At 41.9% G+C, this 17,624-nt stretch overlaps 1 protein-coding gene across 6 annotated transcripts in view; it reads right to left on the bottom strand.

Annotated features, from left to right (window-relative positions):
* The window catches only part of COL11A2 (collagen type XI alpha 2 chain), a 235,462-nt gene that overhangs the window by 14,365 nt on the left and 203,473 nt on the right, over nucleotides 1–17,624 (bottom strand). For all 6 annotated transcript variants that reach the window (XM_068250195.1, XM_068250194.1, XM_068250196.1 and 3 more), the window contains 10 exons: nucleotides 15,791–15,844; nucleotides 13,454–13,561; nucleotides 10,267–10,320; nucleotides 10,128–10,181; nucleotides 7,986–8,039; nucleotides 7,471–7,524; nucleotides 7,241–7,348; nucleotides 4,436–4,489; nucleotides 1,626–1,679; nucleotides 279–332 (listed from right to left, as the gene is read on the bottom strand). In XM_068250195.1, the coding sequence (XP_068106296.1) occupies nucleotides 279–332; nucleotides 1,626–1,679; nucleotides 4,436–4,489; nucleotides 7,241–7,348; nucleotides 7,471–7,524; nucleotides 7,986–8,039; nucleotides 10,128–10,181; nucleotides 10,267–10,320; nucleotides 13,454–13,561; nucleotides 15,791–15,844 (648 nt within the window). The remainder of the gene's footprint in view (nucleotides 1–278; nucleotides 333–1,625; nucleotides 1,680–4,435; nucleotides 4,490–7,240; nucleotides 7,349–7,470; nucleotides 7,525–7,985; nucleotides 8,040–10,127; nucleotides 10,182–10,266; nucleotides 10,321–13,453; nucleotides 13,562–15,790; nucleotides 15,845–17,624) is intronic.

Below are 17,624 nucleotides of genomic sequence, written 5' to 3'. Positions count from 1 at the left end.
CGGCTTCAGAAGGTGCTAACTTCACTTTCTGAAGGTGTTTTTCTCGCTATGATACAAAGTGTTTACTGAAATGAAAAGGTCTGGTCTAATTCTTTGCAGGCAGAACAGAAGAAAGGTAAAAATAGTATTCAGATAATAATTGTAATGCCTGGCATAACTATATGGCTATGTTCAGTAAACACATCATGGTTTTCTCCTTTAACCGTTTTTTTTTTTTTCATTTTTTAACAACAGGTAGTAGTACTTTAAGTATAACAGTGAAAAAGACATTTACTTACTCTCTTTCCTAATGGTCCTGGAGGTCCGTTCTCCCCAGTTGGACCAGGGGAACCCTGTCAGAGAGGCAAAGGAAATATCCATTAAATATGAACATAAATTAGGAAAGTTATATAGGACTTAATGGGATGATCTCTATTATAAAATATGTTTTTGTATTAACTGCTCTACTTCTATGAACAATGGAGATCTATACAACCAGACGGTGCTGGGATAGGTGTCATAGTTACAGATGTACAGCAGCAACTCTGCCAGGAATATAGTTTACTTCCACTATGCAATATGGGTAGAAACTTTATCAAAGATCTGAAAAGTTGTATAATAGAACTGGAAAAATAGCTGAGTCCTCTAATCAGCTTGTTTGTTTGTTTGTTTTTAAAGCGGGATAAAACTCAAATTTCAACTAATGTCACCCAAAGCATTAAACATAGCATAAAAGTAATAGCTAAACGCATTTGACTGGTTTCTGAGTAACTGGAAGGGTTAATACTTTTCAGTTCACTGCTAATTGGTAAGATTGAGGTACTTTCCAAAATCATCAGATTGTGTTGACATGTACTAAGCTGTGTAAACAATGCAGGAAGGCTTCTGCTGTATCCAAGGGGGAAGCAGAGAACTTTCTCTCCTTTTTAAGCACGGTAATCACTTAACTATAATTTAACAATAATTTCTCCTGCAGCCTGCATTGTTACCAATTAGCTTCAGCAAAGTGAAAGTATGTCTTTAAATGACATCAGACCAGCCTAGTCACGTCTAGATTGCCATCTAATGTGGCAAACAGATCAGTCCCTCCCTGTTTGGAACCTGATCAGAGAGGGATCAAATTCTCCCAAACACTGCCATTGCATACAAAGAGGAAAATAGAATGGCGTTGCTCTTAGACCAAGCTGCACTTGACTTATACTGGCGACAAAGGGCTGGTAAGCCTCTTAAAGGCACATACGGGGCTCAATACAGCTACAACAAGTGCTGAAAACTAATTAGACTCTAGTTGTTACAACTTTATAGGGGACCGCACCTTCTCTATTTCAGAGAGACATCAGTTCCAGAATTTGCAACGCATGCTAGCAGGGACGCCGCATGCAAGCTGTCTCGTGCCACTCCCCTCCCCCCACACACCTAGGCTAAAAATGACCCAATGACTTGGAAACATGCATGCAAATGACTTGGGAGAAAGCTATACATGAAAAGCGGAAAGGGCACAGCGGGGGCAGCCAAGTTTTTCACCACTCCGGGACGCTGCCCACGACTTCACCCTGACCCCGTACACTGCGCAGATTTTCAGCCATTATACACAGAGTCACTTCCTGTCCTCATTTCCTTATTGTCAGGCTCCATGTATGACTTACCGCCTCTCCCTGCTCGCCATCTTCTCCTCTCTCTCCCTTTGCTCCATCTTGTCCCTGGAGGGTAAAAATACAGAGGAATTAATAGGCGTAAGGGCTTAAATACAAATCAATGTTTGTGAAAAAGGGCTACATCTATAAAGTGTGCCCTGACGGGCAGGCAAGGCCCCTGATGCTGGCCCTGTACCCTCACCTCTTGGTAGAAAGAGACTTTCAATATTGACCTGCACCAAGAGTTATCAGCACTCAGCATCAGCATCCTTCACTAATGCCTGTGCTTGGACCTGTGATGCGATCGGCTCTCATTGGGGTGATTCACAAAGCTTTGCTGCTGAATTATCTCACTTTACTTATTAACTCACAATGGGCTTGATTCCCTAAACTTGACAGCGCCAGTTATCTGCTGTTACGCGCGCTGGTGAATCAGAGGCCCGTAAATCAGTGTCCCTGCACGCTATTGGCAGCGTATCATGCGTAATCGGGGAACGGGCACTCAGCAAACGCTATGCTGCTGGGTTGCAGCATAGTGAACGCTAACAACATAACGTGGCTCCGCTCCTCCCGCCCTGAGGACCAGCGGGTCCAGTCACATTAAAGGACCTGATCCCCGCACTTGATTGGCCCAGTAGGCTGTCTGATAAGTGATGTCAACTTAACTCATGATGTATCTCTCTTTATCTAATAAACTCATGATTTATCTCTCCTTATCTAACTTAACTAATGCACCTCTCCTTATCTAACTTAACTCATGGTTTATCTCTACTTATTTGATTTAGCTCATGATTTATCTCTCCTCATCTGTTTATCTTGTGTATTAGCTCTCCTTGGGGTTGATTCATTAAACATCAGTAATATTTCTGTGCACACACCGCAATATTAACGTGACTTCCGCAGGTAAGTACCATGAGATACGCTAGTATTGTGACCCGCGGTACTCCAGTTGCACTAGCATTATGTTACTACTTGATTCTTTTATCTTGAGGTATGGAACGATTTGATTCTTTTATCTGAAAGCAGGTGACTATTTTTATTTTTATGGCACATGGCTACTTAATTGTAATATAATAGAGGAATTTTCAAAATAGTAACTGGCAATAAAGCTCAGGCAACGACAATAAATGTAGGTGAGAAAGGATGCTGTTTTTTTTACACAGGAAGAGGGCCTCTAACCAGGAGGGGCACAATTTCAGTGTTTGCCATAGGCGCCATATTACCCAGATACGCCATTGTCTAGCCCCCTGAAGTCCTCCTGGTATCTCGCTCTCATTCCACTCCATTCTGCCGCTGTGACCCTTCGAAAGCTGGAAGACTGAGCCAGTCGTGGGCTACTGCAGCTGTGCAGCCACGCACCTTCTCGGCCGCGCTCCCGTGGCCGGGGGGTTCAGTGCATGCACAGTACACATTTTTACGGACTACGCAAGCACAGAATGCTACTGGCCACGTGTGTGATGCTGAGGAGTGCAGCCCGGGGCCACGCATGCAGCTTTCAGAAGGGCACAGCTGCTGAATGGAAGAGTGCAGAAAGTTTGTGAGGGACCAGGAGGACTACAGGCAGGACCGGATTTGGACATTTTACCGCCCAAGGCCCACTGTCACCAACCCTGCCTCCCCCAAATAGCCCTGTCCTGTGTGCTCCCCTAATCCTGTGCTCTCATCTTGTGCTCCCCCCCCCCTTGCTGTGTACTTCACTGATCTTGTGCTTTCCCCATTCTGTGCTGTGCTTGGGGGCTGCTTCACTGCTTAGCCCTGTGGAAGCAGGGCGGCCACGGACTGGGTTTGTGACCATTGCAGTTTACATGTTTGGCATTTTTACTACCTTAGTGTGCCAGTCCGCCCCTTGCTTTTCAGTGGCCTTGGCCTTTGTGGTCTTGCCTCAAATCCGGCCATGAATACAGGGGTCTGAAAGAAGCCCCAGGTAAGTTAAACTGGCCACATTACTTTCACTTTAGGTTCCCTTTAATGCCCTTTTTACACTTAGTGCGTCGCCGCATACTCCAAAAGCTGCATCCAGTCACAGAAGTAATACTAGACCTGTCACACTTAACAGGCATACAGTATATCCCAGAAGTGAGGCGCACTTTCAATGGAAAGTGAAGATAAGTTTCTAACATTTTTTAAAGCAAACCTAAAGCGAAAATAAAAAAAACGTATGATATAATGAATTGTATGTATAGTACAGCTAAGAAATAGAACATCAGTAGCAAAGAGAAGAGTCTCTTATTTTTATTTTGAGTTATAAAGCTTTTTTTGTTTTTTTACAACAACATTCTGTCATGTTTGCAGTTTACAAACTACACTCTGTATTTTAAACTATGAAACAGAGCAGAACTAACGACCCTTCGAACTTCCCTGCAGTAAAAAACGTATCTGAAGCTGTCTTTCAAGTATAAGTGCTTCAGTAAACAGGATTGTCTTAGACCCCAGTCGATAACAACTGAAGTTTCTTAACTCTTCCTGTACTGGAAACGATATGAGACTCTTATTTGCTACATACAATTCATTATCTCATACATTTATTTTCACTTAAGATTCCCTTTAAGCAGAGATCAACATACACTGCCACTAATTTACTATCAGTATAACTCAGTCTATACTGTACACACCGAGGGTGACATGCCAGTATTATAACACTGAGTTAAAATCACTACGACAATATGCTTGTTTTATTGATCAGGGCCCACTCAAAGCAAAAACTTTTAGGACCACGTGTATACATAGAGTCAATCATACTTAATTGAAAAGTTATTTGCATTACTTAATAAATCACTCCTACATCATGCCAGGTTTGTTGCGTTTGATGTATGTATACTTACTCTAGGTCCCATCTCTCCTGGGGGTCCAGGATCTCCAGGGAAACCAACAGGTCCCTACGGAATAAAGGAAATAATTAGCACAGAGTTTAGCTTATCTAGTATCTGAATTAATTATCATAAAATGTACAGATTATACACAGATGACTCTAAAGCACAACTCATGTTACTAAAGGCTGTTATATGAAATCATCCAAGCCTTAATGCCCATTCTAAGGACTGTGTACAGATACATGTAGGGAGGTACAAACTGCTGGTAGTGTGACAGATTATAGTAACTGACCTGAGTACCATTAGCAGTAATAGCTAATAGTCATGAAGCAAGGTGAGACATTTGCATCAGGGGCAGAGATTACAGGGGCAGCATGTTGTACTGTGTTTACACTTACAGCATGCAGTCAGAGTAGGAGGAGAAGCGAGAGGAGGAGAGTGAGCGAGGTGAAGAGGTCCTCATTGGGGAAAAGCAGCTTGTTGTGCTTTGTGAGGAGTCTGACAGTGAGTGAAGAGGGGGGAGAGCAGCAGTATTTCATTTGACTTGCACAGCAGAAGGGAGGAGGTGGCACTGCTGTTGTCCTGAGTGAGGAGGAATGGACTGGCTGAGGGTGAGCAGTTTGTTTGCCACAGACTCACAGCCAGCCAGTGTGCTATTGTGTTGAGCTGCAGCATGTCATGTGAGAACATTAAATGAAGCAGAGTAAATTGTCGGGTGCTGCACGATCATTGTAAATGGGGGGGGAGGGGGGTGCATCCTCACAAGTTTGCCTCAGGCAGCAAAAAGTCTAGAGCCGTCCCCTGGTAATAGCAGCCAGACATGTTGGCATACAGTACTCTGCTCTACACTGTGTCACATTAAAGGGAACCAAGCACCACGTTTGCTTCCTAGTTTCTAATAGCTATAGGAGCTGTCATGTTCCCCCCTCCCCTTCTAGCTGCCCATTATTTGTGCAGGGGAAGGTGTGAAGATAGCATCTGTGACTTCTGTAAACTCTTTGAATCAAAGTGTTTATCTATGCTTTATCTGCTTACAGCACAGGGCGTTCATGACCTTATCTTCCCCACCCTAGTGGCTGTCAGCTCTGGAGCCAGTACCAGCACGGCTTCTGTTTCCAGTACCTCTGCCTGCAATCTTGGATCCCATAGACTAACATTAGGATGTGCACGCATGCACAAACCATCGTTAGTCTGTTGGAGCCAGGAATGCAGTAACTGGCACCAGAAATAAAAGCGATGTCATAGTCTTGGCTTCAGACCGGGCAGCCACTGGTGCAGCGGAGATAAGACCTCTTCTTCCCCTACTTAGGGAAGAGTTCTGCTGTGGAAAAGATAAGACTTAACCACCCTGGCGTTCATTTAATTGCGGCCATGCTGCCGCGGGTGGCTTTTTAAAAAAAAAAATGCGTTTAAGTTGGTGTAGCTTGCACTAGGCTAGCTACACTTTCCCCCCAAGTCCCCCAGCACTGCTTACCCCCCTCCGCTCGCCGCTGGCGATATTTACCTGGCCGCGATCCCGCGATGGCCAAGACTTCCGCCTTAGCTTCAGGCGTTGCTATGGCGACGATCGGGCATGACGTCTGACGTCATCGACGTCACGCGCAGTTTCAATCGGAGAGGCTGCACCGGCAGGGGCTCCGGGGGGGTTTAAGCATAAAGGAGCGGCGATCGGGGGGACCAGAGCGGGCCGGCGGCGATTGCAGGGGTGATGTAGCTAGCCAAGTGCTAGCTACACCCCTCCGAAAATTTGGTGAAAAAACACCCTCCAGGGCCTGAGAAATCCACCGCGGCGGTGATGGAGGAGGTGGTTAAAGGGAACCTAAACTGAGAGCGATATGGATGTTTCCTTTTAAATAATACCAGTTGACTGACTCTCCTGCTGACCAATTTGCTGCAGTAATATCTGGATCTCACACCTGAAACAGGCATGCAGCTAATCCAGTCTGACTTTAGTCAGAGCACCTGATCTGCATGCTTGTTGAGGGGCTGTTGCTAAAAGTATTAGAGACACAGGATCAGCAGGAGAGTCAGGCAACTGGTATTATTGTAATAGGAAAAATCCACATCCTTCTCAGTTTAGATTCCCTTTAAAGGGCAATGTTCAATTAGTAAACACTGGCCCAACACTGGGCCTTTTGTTTTTAGGTTTAAATATGGGTTTTAAAGGAAACATGAAATGAGAGGTATACAGTGGCTGCCATCTTCATCCCCTTACAATGCCAGTTGCCTGGCTGTCAGGCTGAGCTTTAGGCATTAGTTGTGTTTGAGTCACACACCTTTAACAAGCATAAAACCAGTGGAGTCTAAGCAGAACCACAGCATATGATCTGCATGCTTATTCTGGACCAATAACTTAAAATATTAGGGGCAGACCCAGGCAACTGGCATTATTTATTAGAGGAATGAAGATAGCAGCCACAGTATTCCTCTTCAATATTCCTTTAAACGTGTGTGTGTGTGTGGGGGGGGGGGGGATCAGGTAGGATCCGGCCATCATTTGGTGTTAGTAGTGCATTGTTGTTGATATGCTGAGGTTTTCTGGTCTGGAGACCATAAAAACATAAGTAGGCCAGGAGTGTATTTATTAGACGCCATCTTCTGTCCAATGAAGAAGTTTAAAGCCTTCATATCAGGCCACATAAAGGGCTAGTGAAAGGTTAGTAAATGAGCAGTTTTGAGATTGACGATGCTTCACGCGTCCATACACACTCAGGGAGAGCATTTCTTAAGAAATCTGGGCTGTCTTGAATTTATTTAAGGTCATTCATTTTTCAATGTCTTTTCTAATATTCAGTGGTGGCAATTCCATATACTTACAGGATTTCCTTTAGGTCCATCATCACCAGTAGGTCCTTTTCCACCTGGAGGTCCAGGATCACCAGGTTGCCCAGATTCTCCCTTTTCTCCTCTGTCTCCACGAGCTCCCTACAAGCACAGAACAAGACAGCTGCTTCATATAACGTTTAACAATAAGAAGAGAAAATATTAAAATCTGAGATAAATGGTCATATTGTCTGTCACCAATGTGTCTGTCCAGCATAACTCACCTTAGGTCCAGGTTCTCCTTGGACACCAGGAACACCTGTCTCACCGGGTTCACCCTAAAGTAAAAAGCAGAAGGTTACCATAATCTGTAACATGGAGTAAAAAATGAATTTTTGTCTCAACTGTATTTATATTCCCTTCAATTATTTTATCGAGCATGTTACCGATACTATTCATTAAGTTTCTCCACAATCCTAAAGACATCAAAGTGACCCACCACACCATGACACCGATACCCTTTATGTATCATGAACGATGGTTGATCCTAAACCACAAGACACCTGTTCATACACACTGGCTTTAGAATTTCTAGGAAAAGGGGGATTGAGAGATTTTCCTTGAAGATCTACATTTGTCATTAAAACAAAATTGAAGACAGCCAGATTTTTTCCTAAATGTTCATGTTACTAAGTAATTATGTTTTCCATTCTTGTATATTATTCATCCCACCACGTAGCTATGCTAGGCTCAAATATGGTATCAGAACCTCTAAATGCTTCATATGAAAAGGTCATACCTTCTCTCCTTGAGGTCCCAGGTTTCCAATTCCACCGGGAGGACCTTGTGGACCCTGTGGAAGACAACAGAAGATTACAGTGAGTTAAAAAAAATAAGGATAGGTGGGGAGATAGGGAAGATGTTTTATTTTTTGGAAGAGTAAACAATGAGCAGGCAGGGATTGTGGCCTATACACCTACGATTTAGCACTCCCGACATTTATATAAAATAGGTTATGGGCCTTTTTTACCAGCCTTAATATAAATCTTTCATTAATAATTATAAAATATTAATTGTGTCAAACAAATGAGCTTTAAGACTCCAACTTTTGTTTTGAATATTTTGAATCGACATCAGATTATTGGTTTAATATCATGTACCAAAATAAATCTGTAGAGGGCAATACAGCTTAAAGAGGAACTCCAGTGAAAATAATGTAATAAAAAAAGTGCTTTATTTTTACAATAATTATGTATAAATGATTTAGTCCGTGTTTGCTCATTGTAAAAGCTTTCCTCTCCCTGATTTACATTATGACATTTATCACATGGTGACATTTTTACTGCTGGCAGGTGATGTCACTGGAAGTAGCTGCTGCTTGCTTTTTTGGCAATTGGAAATAACTGTAAACAGCTATTTCCCACAATGCAACGAGGTTCAAAGACAGGAAACTGCCAGGACCATGGTTCTCAGTTTCCTGCGGGAGGGGTTTCACCACAATATCAGCCATACAGCGCCCCCTGATGATCTGTTTGAGAAAAGGAACAGATTTCTCATGTAAAAGGGGGTATCAGCTACTGATTGGGATGAATTTCAATTCTTGGTCACGGTTTCTCTTTAAAGTACACTTTGCCCCCTCTTCCCCCCTCCCAAAAAGCACTAACATTAAAACAGTGCTTGTACAAAAACAAAGATATGGTTAATTTTTAATCATATCTGATTTAAGCTTTTCTTAGACAAAGCAGTGATTAAACTCTGCTCATCTCTAACATTTAACACTTTCAGATGACATACTAAGCTGACATACAGTAAGTCAGAAAATGCCTGTTCTATGCACAGTGCTGACATCTCCTACAAGATGGCAGCTCCCATGCAAGGCCAAAAACAGGCAGCAAAAATCAATTATGGTTAAAAAAAGAAAAAAAGAAAAAGAAAAAAGGGAAACGGCGAAAAAATACCATGGTAAATGTGTATTTTACGTCAAGAAAAGGGGTCTGTTATAATTTTGTAGAATATTCCCTTAAAAAGGAACTTCAGCCTAAACAAGCTTACTGTCATTAAGTTACATTAGTTATGGTAATTAAAATAGATAGGTAATATAATCTCTTACCCACCCTGTTTTAAAAGAACAGGCAAATGTTTGATTTCATAATGGCAGCCATCTTTTTGGTTGAAAGGAGGTGACGGGGAGCATGAGACACAGTTCCAACTGTCCTGTGTCCTGATCACCCCTCCCAGTTGCTAAGCAACGTGAATAACAACATAGGAAATCCCATCATGCTCTACACAGCATCAGGGAAAAAAAAGCCCTGGCTTTTTTTCTTTGATGGGTGGAGCATAGTTCAAAATGCAGCTAAAAATGATGCTTTGGTAAGAAAAACAAAGTTCTGATGCTGTGAAACTGTTAAAGAAACACCAAGCCTTTTCAGTTCTGCTGAGTAGATTTTTAGTCCGGAGGTTCACTTTAAGGACCACTTTAATTAAGCATTTGATGTTCTGCTACCCCTATAGTCATGAATACCATGGCAACAGCATGGGTCAAAATTTTCTCAGAAAATTTTAATTTTATAGGTTGTAGGTGCTATTACCTTTAACTTTCTGACAATTGTTCACATAAAATAAAAACATTAGGGCTAAAACATAATGATTGAAAGGGTTTATTTTATTGACTTTTCTTCCGCATTAGTGTATGTCTGTCCCATCTACCATATGTGATAAACCCGCGGGAAGCAACCCAATATATGACTGCAATCTACAGTTGTCAACTCCCGTGAAAAAGTATTTTTCTTGTTTGTCCTATGAAATGCCATATTCCAATATTATCAGAATGCTGACTGGCACAGCACAGGTCATACAGCACTACAGCAGAGAGAAGTCATAGGATCTATTAGCAGGAAGCGGATGGTGGAAGTCAGAAAGAATCAGACCGTCATAAACTCACATCAGCACCATTAGGTCCGGCAGGGCCACGGGGTCCGGGGGGTCCAGGAGGGCCCTAAGTTGCAAAAAAGACAAAGAGATTGTAAGAAATGTCCAAATATCAGGGACCAAGATGACAACAGTACTATGCTAATACTCACCATAGGGCCGACGTCACCAGTCTCTCCCTTCTCTCCACCTGGTCCAGGTAATCCCTGCAATGCAGAAGCATATGTGATCAATGAATGTATCATAGGGATCATAATGTACATCAACACACCAACTACAGAAGAGATAACCAATGGATAATTCATTCAATGTTATATATCAATTATTTAAACTAGGCAAACCTCTGGCTTTCTGCTGCACAGGTATAAGCGGCTTCTGCCAGCCTTTCTGTTGTGTTTGAAGAAAAAACAACTTCATCTTAAAGCTGTTGTGCAAAATAATTTGTTTTTCTACCTATCTGCTGACTCGTTCAAAGAGGTGAGTCAGCTACGCTGCCACAGAAAGTCTTTAAAACTTGCACACCTGAATTATATTCCTGTAGAACTTGAGTTCCCCTTTAAAAGGTCAGATCACGTTGGTCTGAGACTGACTTGTATCTTCTCCAGTTTCTGTAAATGCTAAATAATATAGCCATGCAGCTTTCACTTTGGGTAGCCTCTGCTTAAGTACTCATATCACATGTTCATTATATATATATATATATTATATATATATATCGCTCACGTTTATTTCAGGGCCACTTTAAAGGACACCCGAGGTAAAAATAAACTAATGAAATAAACAATTGTATCTTTCCTCCATCTCCTAAAAATGACTTTTTAAGCTATTCCACGGTTTTATTTTATATTTAAATCTACTTTTTAAGTTTTTACTGTTTTATTGTTTTTGCTTAATGACACGTTCATTGAAGTATGTCAGAGATTAAATCTATGAACTATTGACCCTTTTTATTTATTTCCTGCTCTAAGAAGCCATTTTCTGCCAGGAAAGTGTTTTGTAGTTGGAATTTCTTATCAGTGGGGGTCACACTGTAGTCACTTCCTGTCTGAGTCAGGACTGGGCCAGCCACTTACATACCTGATGTTTAACTCTTTCAGGCAGAGAAAGAAAAAAAGGGACACAGCCTAGTTATTAGTGTGCACTATACATACACATGTCTATCTCATCATGTCATGTCACCACGGGTGTCCTTTAAGCATAATACAGTAATACTGATTGCTGCTCTTTCTCAAGCTTACGCTAGAAAATTATATTGTATTGCTATAATAGATGGACTATATCGTCATGGGGAGGGGGGGGGGGGGTAAAGGAATTACAACCATAAAATATTTTATATAATATAATATATATATATAATATAAAATGGCTTCTATAAAGGAGTAAATAGATAAAAAGGGTCAATAGTTCATAGATTTTAGCTCTGGCATACCGTATATACTCGAATACAAGTCGACCTTGTGTATAAGTCGACTCCAATATTTAACCCTCTTAAGCTGGAATTTTAATTGACTCAAGTATAAGTCTACCCAGCAAAGTTAATGGCTTCACTTTAGGCTCAGGGGGGTTATTGACTGCACTGAATATAGTATTGCAGCCATTAACCCCCTCCTGTTCCTTAAGTGCAGCCAGTAACTCCCCCAGGCCCCCAAGTGCAGCAATTATTCACTCCCTTTTATGCAGCCCAGTATTTCCCTCCTGCCCCTTTCCTTGTTAGGGCTGGTTCAGACGGACATCTGCGTGGCGTCGCGTCTGGGGGCGTTGCGGCGGCTGCGCGGTCAGGCTTTCAGTAGCCTTCGGTCGCGTCGTGATGCGGTCGCGTTTTTTTATTCCCCTAGGGGAACATTAGCCGTCGCGGTTGGCCGCTCCCTGGAAGCAACATGTCGCTTCCAGGGGCAGCCCGAACGCTCGCGAAAATCGGGACCTGAACGCCGCGTTCGGGTAAAAGCACGCAAAAGCTCGGTGTAAACGCTCCCATTCACTTGAATGGGAGCGTTTACCGCGACGTTCCGAACGCTTGCGGTAAACGCTCCGCAAGCGTCCGTGTGAACCAGCCCTTAATTGTTGTGGCCAGGACTTTCAGACCTATGTTTTCTTGGCATTTCCCTTCCTCAAAGTATCACTTACCACTGGTTATATTGCTGCAAAAGGGAATGTTACTATTTGTACACACATTACTCAGTGTCCTCAGTGGTGACCATGACTCGTGTATAAGTCAACCCCTATACGTTTATGAAGTAAATCAGACCTAAATTTCTAGACTTATACTCGAGTATATACAGTACTTCAATTCATGTGTCATTGAGCAGAGGCAATGAAACAGTAAAAACTTAAAAAGCAGACTTAAATATAAAATAAAACTGTGGGATAGCTACAAAAGTCATTTTTAGGAACAAGAGAATAGATACATTTGTTTATCTTATCAATTTATTTGCACATCGTGTTTCCTTTACGCTATGTGTCACTAAAGGATACATGTGACATGATGAGATAGACATGTGTATGTACAGTGCCCAGCACACAAATAACTAGGCTGTGTTCCATTTTTTCTTTCTCTGCCTGAAAGAGTTAAATATCAGGTATGTAAGTGGCGGACTCAGTCCTGACTCAGACAGGAAGTGACTACAGTGTGACCCTCACTGATAAGAAATTCCCCTTTTTTACATCTGTCTTGATCTCAGAAGCCATTTTCTGCTAGGAAAGTGTTTTATAGTTGGAATTTCTTATCAGTCAGAACTGAGTCAGCCACTTGCATACCTGATATTTAACTCCTTCAGGCAGAGAAAGAAAAAAAGGAACACAGCATAGTTATTTGTGTGCTTGGCACTGTACATACACATGTCTATCTCATCATGTCACATGTCAGTTCAGGTATCCTTTAAGGCATACTTTAATAGGTTCAAAACATTGGCAGCATTGAGCCTTCTGAAGTATGAAATGCAGCAGCAGAGGGGATTTTTATTAATAACACAGTGTTTTTTATACTGTTTTACAAATCAGTCCTATAAGTCTTGCTACTCACATAGAAAACAGTGAATATGCAGTTGGATGCCGACAATAATTCTTGCTTGCATGCAAATTGTATGTATCTTTGAAATGGGTTAATGAAATATACTTCATGCCATTCTGATCCAACCCCATTTCAAACAGCATACAATTTGCATGCAAGTGAGAAAAAGTAGCACCACGTGTGCCATCTCTAGTTAAAAGAGCGAAACAAAACATGAATCAGCTCTTTTGTTTCTTCATATAGTTGTGTTATACAATTAACAGACTCTTAAACACACATTTACAGAACAGCAGAGTTCCCAGCATGCACTCTGATTGAGCTCTTTGTCTCACCTGCAGTCCGATGGGTCCGGGAGATCCGGGGAAGCCTCTCGTACCTTCATCTCCCTTAGCTCCGAATATTCCCTGCTGTCCCCGTGGCCCAGGCTCTCCATCAGCACCCTGATTGGTACAAAGTATTTTTGTTTAATTTATTTTTAAACTTTGAACTCAGACTATTCTTGCCAAGTAGATGAAAAAGAGTTTTAGAAGAATACTCCTGCCTTAAAATGATTTAAAACACACATTTTATTGTGCAAATCCATATCAAAGGGTTTTTTTCAATACATTTTTCTTCATTATATTATGGGAAGTTCACCTATAGCAGTTACTAAGTTCACATTTTTCCATGGTTCTATCAGATCAGTGGTGGAGAAAGCTGGAAATGTTTAGGAGGGAGGTTTCTCCTTATCTTCCAGTATTATGGGGCAGGGGAAGCCAGGCCTTTAAAGTGAACCAGAGACGAAGCACCCTCATGTATTTTACCATAGAAATCAGTGGGAACATTAGAGAAAACACCTACCCTGCCCTCTGTTTCATCCTCACTGCTAAAAGTGTCTGTTATCTAGCTGAGATAAGAATCCCGGACTGAGCATTGATTCTGGCTTTGCTATAATGACTCAGCTATAATGATTTCTGAGCAAAGCCAGCAGGGGGCAGGCTTGGACTTGAAAAGACACAAAAGAACACAGACTCAGCTATAATCTTTCTGTAGCAAAGCCAGCTGACTGCTTAGTCGGGATTCTTATCTTAGAGGTGATAATAGGCAAATTAAACAGAGAACAATGTAACAAAGAGCAGATTAGGTGTTTACTGTCATGTTCCCACTGATTTATAAGGTAAAATACATGAGGGTGCTTCATCTCTGGTTCTCTTTAACTCAGGCCTTCAACGACTCCATCAACTACTCAAACACCGGCAACACAGGAATATTTATTCATACCACAGAATTCATTTGTAAGAAAAGACAGCAAGCTGCCGTTATGGCAAAAGGAATTTCTAAGATGACAGGCTGAACGCAACAGAAATTACTGTACAACTAACTTTGTATCTAAAACTATTTAAAAAAAAAAAAATCTGCTGTAAAGATAAGAGATAATGTTTTATGCTGGGAATACACCATGAGTTTTTTCGGCAGATAGATGGCTTGATAGATAATTTCCAACAGATCCGATCTGATTTTGATCGCCTTTCTGATTGATTTTCTCATAGAACTGAGTTGGAAATGAAAACAATCGGAAAATTGATCGGAAAAACGGTCGGACAGTAAATCTGCTGATAAAACTCCTTGTGTATCACCAGCATTAGAGGTTTTGGTAAGCAGCAGGGAAACTGTATACTGGAACTTATTAAAAGCATTAAAGAACGTTGAAAAGATGCCCAGAGGTAAGAACATCTAACTTGTACAGAATGAAGGCCACAGCTAGGATCATTTACAGGTCTAAGACAGGAAAGAAGGTCACATCTAGCTTCCAGAGAAAAGGCCAGGATATCAAACACTAGCCAATCACAACTGGTGTTCTGAAATGGAGGTATCCAGCTGGTGGACTTCAATAGTCAAAATGGGTAGCCTGCCAATCAGTCTTGTCAAATTTAAAGAAGCCACAAAAAGTGCCCTAAAGCATAAAATCTGTTTAGCTGTCCACTATTGAAATGAAGACAAGAACATTTTAACTTATGGTTAGAAGGGCGTTACTGTGGGTCAAGGAAGAAGGTCTCGCCCTGGAACATCTAGACATCGAAAGAGCACAGGACACTGCCAGGATCCACACTGCTCTTAGACAGAAAAGCAAGCCTATTTTATGTTTGACTTTCAAGAGAAAATAGTGACTTTTTCAGAGGCCCTTAACTATCAATGTAACACATCTGGGTGCAGGTAATTTTCTCAAGTACACATGGTCTTATTTCTGATTATTTTAATAATCTGGGAATGCCCAAACAAATGTTGTGCACCATGTTTAGGTTTTTATATTGTGCTCGCAGGATCGAGAGCAAAAGAGTTCACAGAAAAGAATATGAATATGTACAGGTGAGGGAAGATATGTTATAGGTGAAAGAAGATCAGTTTTAGCAATATCAGTCTTCCTCAAGAATGGGAAGAGGCATCTGGCCATACGGTAAGCATCTATCATCTAAGGAAACAGCTATATTTATGGAAATAATCTGAGGTTTAGGGGTAGGAAGACTCTGATCACATTTGAATTTCCACTGTAATATTATTCCTATAAACCCATTAGATATTCCTGCCATTAACTTCCTCCATCCATAGATGTAACTGTAATGTGTTATACTAGACTATTATTCCCTAATGAGATTATATTGCATTTTGTACAACAGTCTTCTCTTACTTACCGGAGTACCTGGCTGTCCCACAGGACCGATAGGACCAGGAGGACCTGGAGGACCCTGAGAAAAAACAGAGACACATGGTAAATGAATATATATGTTATGAACACGATACATATATTGCTGTTATCAAATGAGAATCTATTCCCCATATCAGTAGCGGACAAGGCCAACGATGGGCCCCTGTGCAGAATAAATGAAGAGGGCCCCGTGTGAGTGGGCGTGGTCATAACAGATCATGGTTGAATCCAAACAATGTCGGTAAGATAAAAGTACATCAACCTAGGTCACATTCTGTAGGTACTGTATTAATTTAGCACACATTTTAAACTTGTATGAGTGCAGAGGTCCCCAAACTTTTTCTGTCAAGGGCCGGGTCAACATATTTCAGACTGCCGGGGGGCCGGAACATACATAAAATGATGTTTAAAAACATTATATTGAATCTAGGCATTGATTCGCCCCAATCATACCCAGAGGAAAACTCCCAGCAGCAGCCAATCAGTCATGTGGCCTCCCGAAGAACGTCTTTGTGCACCACTGAAACATACCCAGGTGACAACATGCCATCCAGTTGGACAGCAGTGTCACCTGATGCAGAATTGGATTGAAAGCCAGTGAATTACTGCTCACTGGCTTCTATAGTATGTGGATGATTCTATATGATCACTGATATTTAAGGGTGCAGTGTGCCCCATCTATATACATTTTGGTTTGGGGAGTGCAAAAGCCTCGGGGGGCCGCATTCAGCCCGTGGACCTTAGTTTGAGGACCACTGGCCTAGAGGATAATCAGACCCTAACTGGTGCAATAGAGGGCATGGGGCCCCTGTACATCGATGGCCAGCTGACGGGCCCTCAAGGTCGCCCACCATCCACCAATAGTGATCCCCTGGGGCCCTTGTAGAGTGCTCACAGTGGAGCATAGTCATCTGTCCATCGGCACACTCCCTCCTGTGTCCTCCTGTCTCCATCCCTGCTGGAGTACCTTCTCTCTGTGACTTGACGGCATGTTATGCGACAAGCTTGCGGGTCACAGACAACAGGCGTACCGGCAAGGATGATGGTGGAAGGACACAGGAGGGAACGTGTCAGGGGACAGGTGAGTGCACTCGTCTGCAAGCATTCTACAAGGACCACAGGGGATCACTATTAGATGGGGGGGATCTGGGGGCCCAACAGCCTGCTCTGATGTGGCAGTTCTATACATTTTTAATAGATTTCAAGATGAAATCTATTAACAATTTATTGCAGTGCGTGTCAGGAATAGATCTCTCTTTGAACAACTTTCCATCAGGGATCTATCTTTTGGGCACGTCAGGCGGCCATCACCCAGTGTATGGCCAATTTTAGAGAGCTAAGCAGGGCGTTTAATCAAAAGGATAATAAATGATTGTTTCAGATAACCATTATTGCAAGTGTGCACGTGCTTTAGTAGTTGTGTGATTCCAGTTGCATGCAGTGTTTACTGCAATTTTTTTCTTTCAGTATAAATCCAGGACTGCTTGAGTTTATTAAACAAAGTTATCACTGTGGTCACCAGTATAAGACTGCACTCACCCAACTAATTTACTGACCTGCAAGTGAATTGCAAATGGTGTTGCGCCTGAATTCAATATTGCTGCTAAGTCTGGATATTTGAGTATCCCAATCTCAGAAATGAATTGTATAAGTGTATACCAGACTGCGCTCAATTTAGGTGAGTATCGCTTTTTATTAATATAAAATATATTAAAACATGATCATGATAATCTATAAAATAAAGAAGGAAATAAAACATTAGCTTGATATAGAACTGGCTCTTCTATCTCCTGGTGAATTAACACTCGGAAATTTCCTTT

This window comes from Hyperolius riggenbachi, chromosome 8, assembly GCF_040937935.1.
Source record: "Hyperolius riggenbachi isolate aHypRig1 chromosome 8, aHypRig1.pri, whole genome shotgun sequence".
In the NCBI taxonomy this organism is placed as follows: Eukaryota; Metazoa; Chordata; class Amphibia; order Anura; family Hyperoliidae; genus Hyperolius; species Hyperolius riggenbachi.
This window is presented reverse-complemented; position numbering and strand designations above follow the sequence as displayed.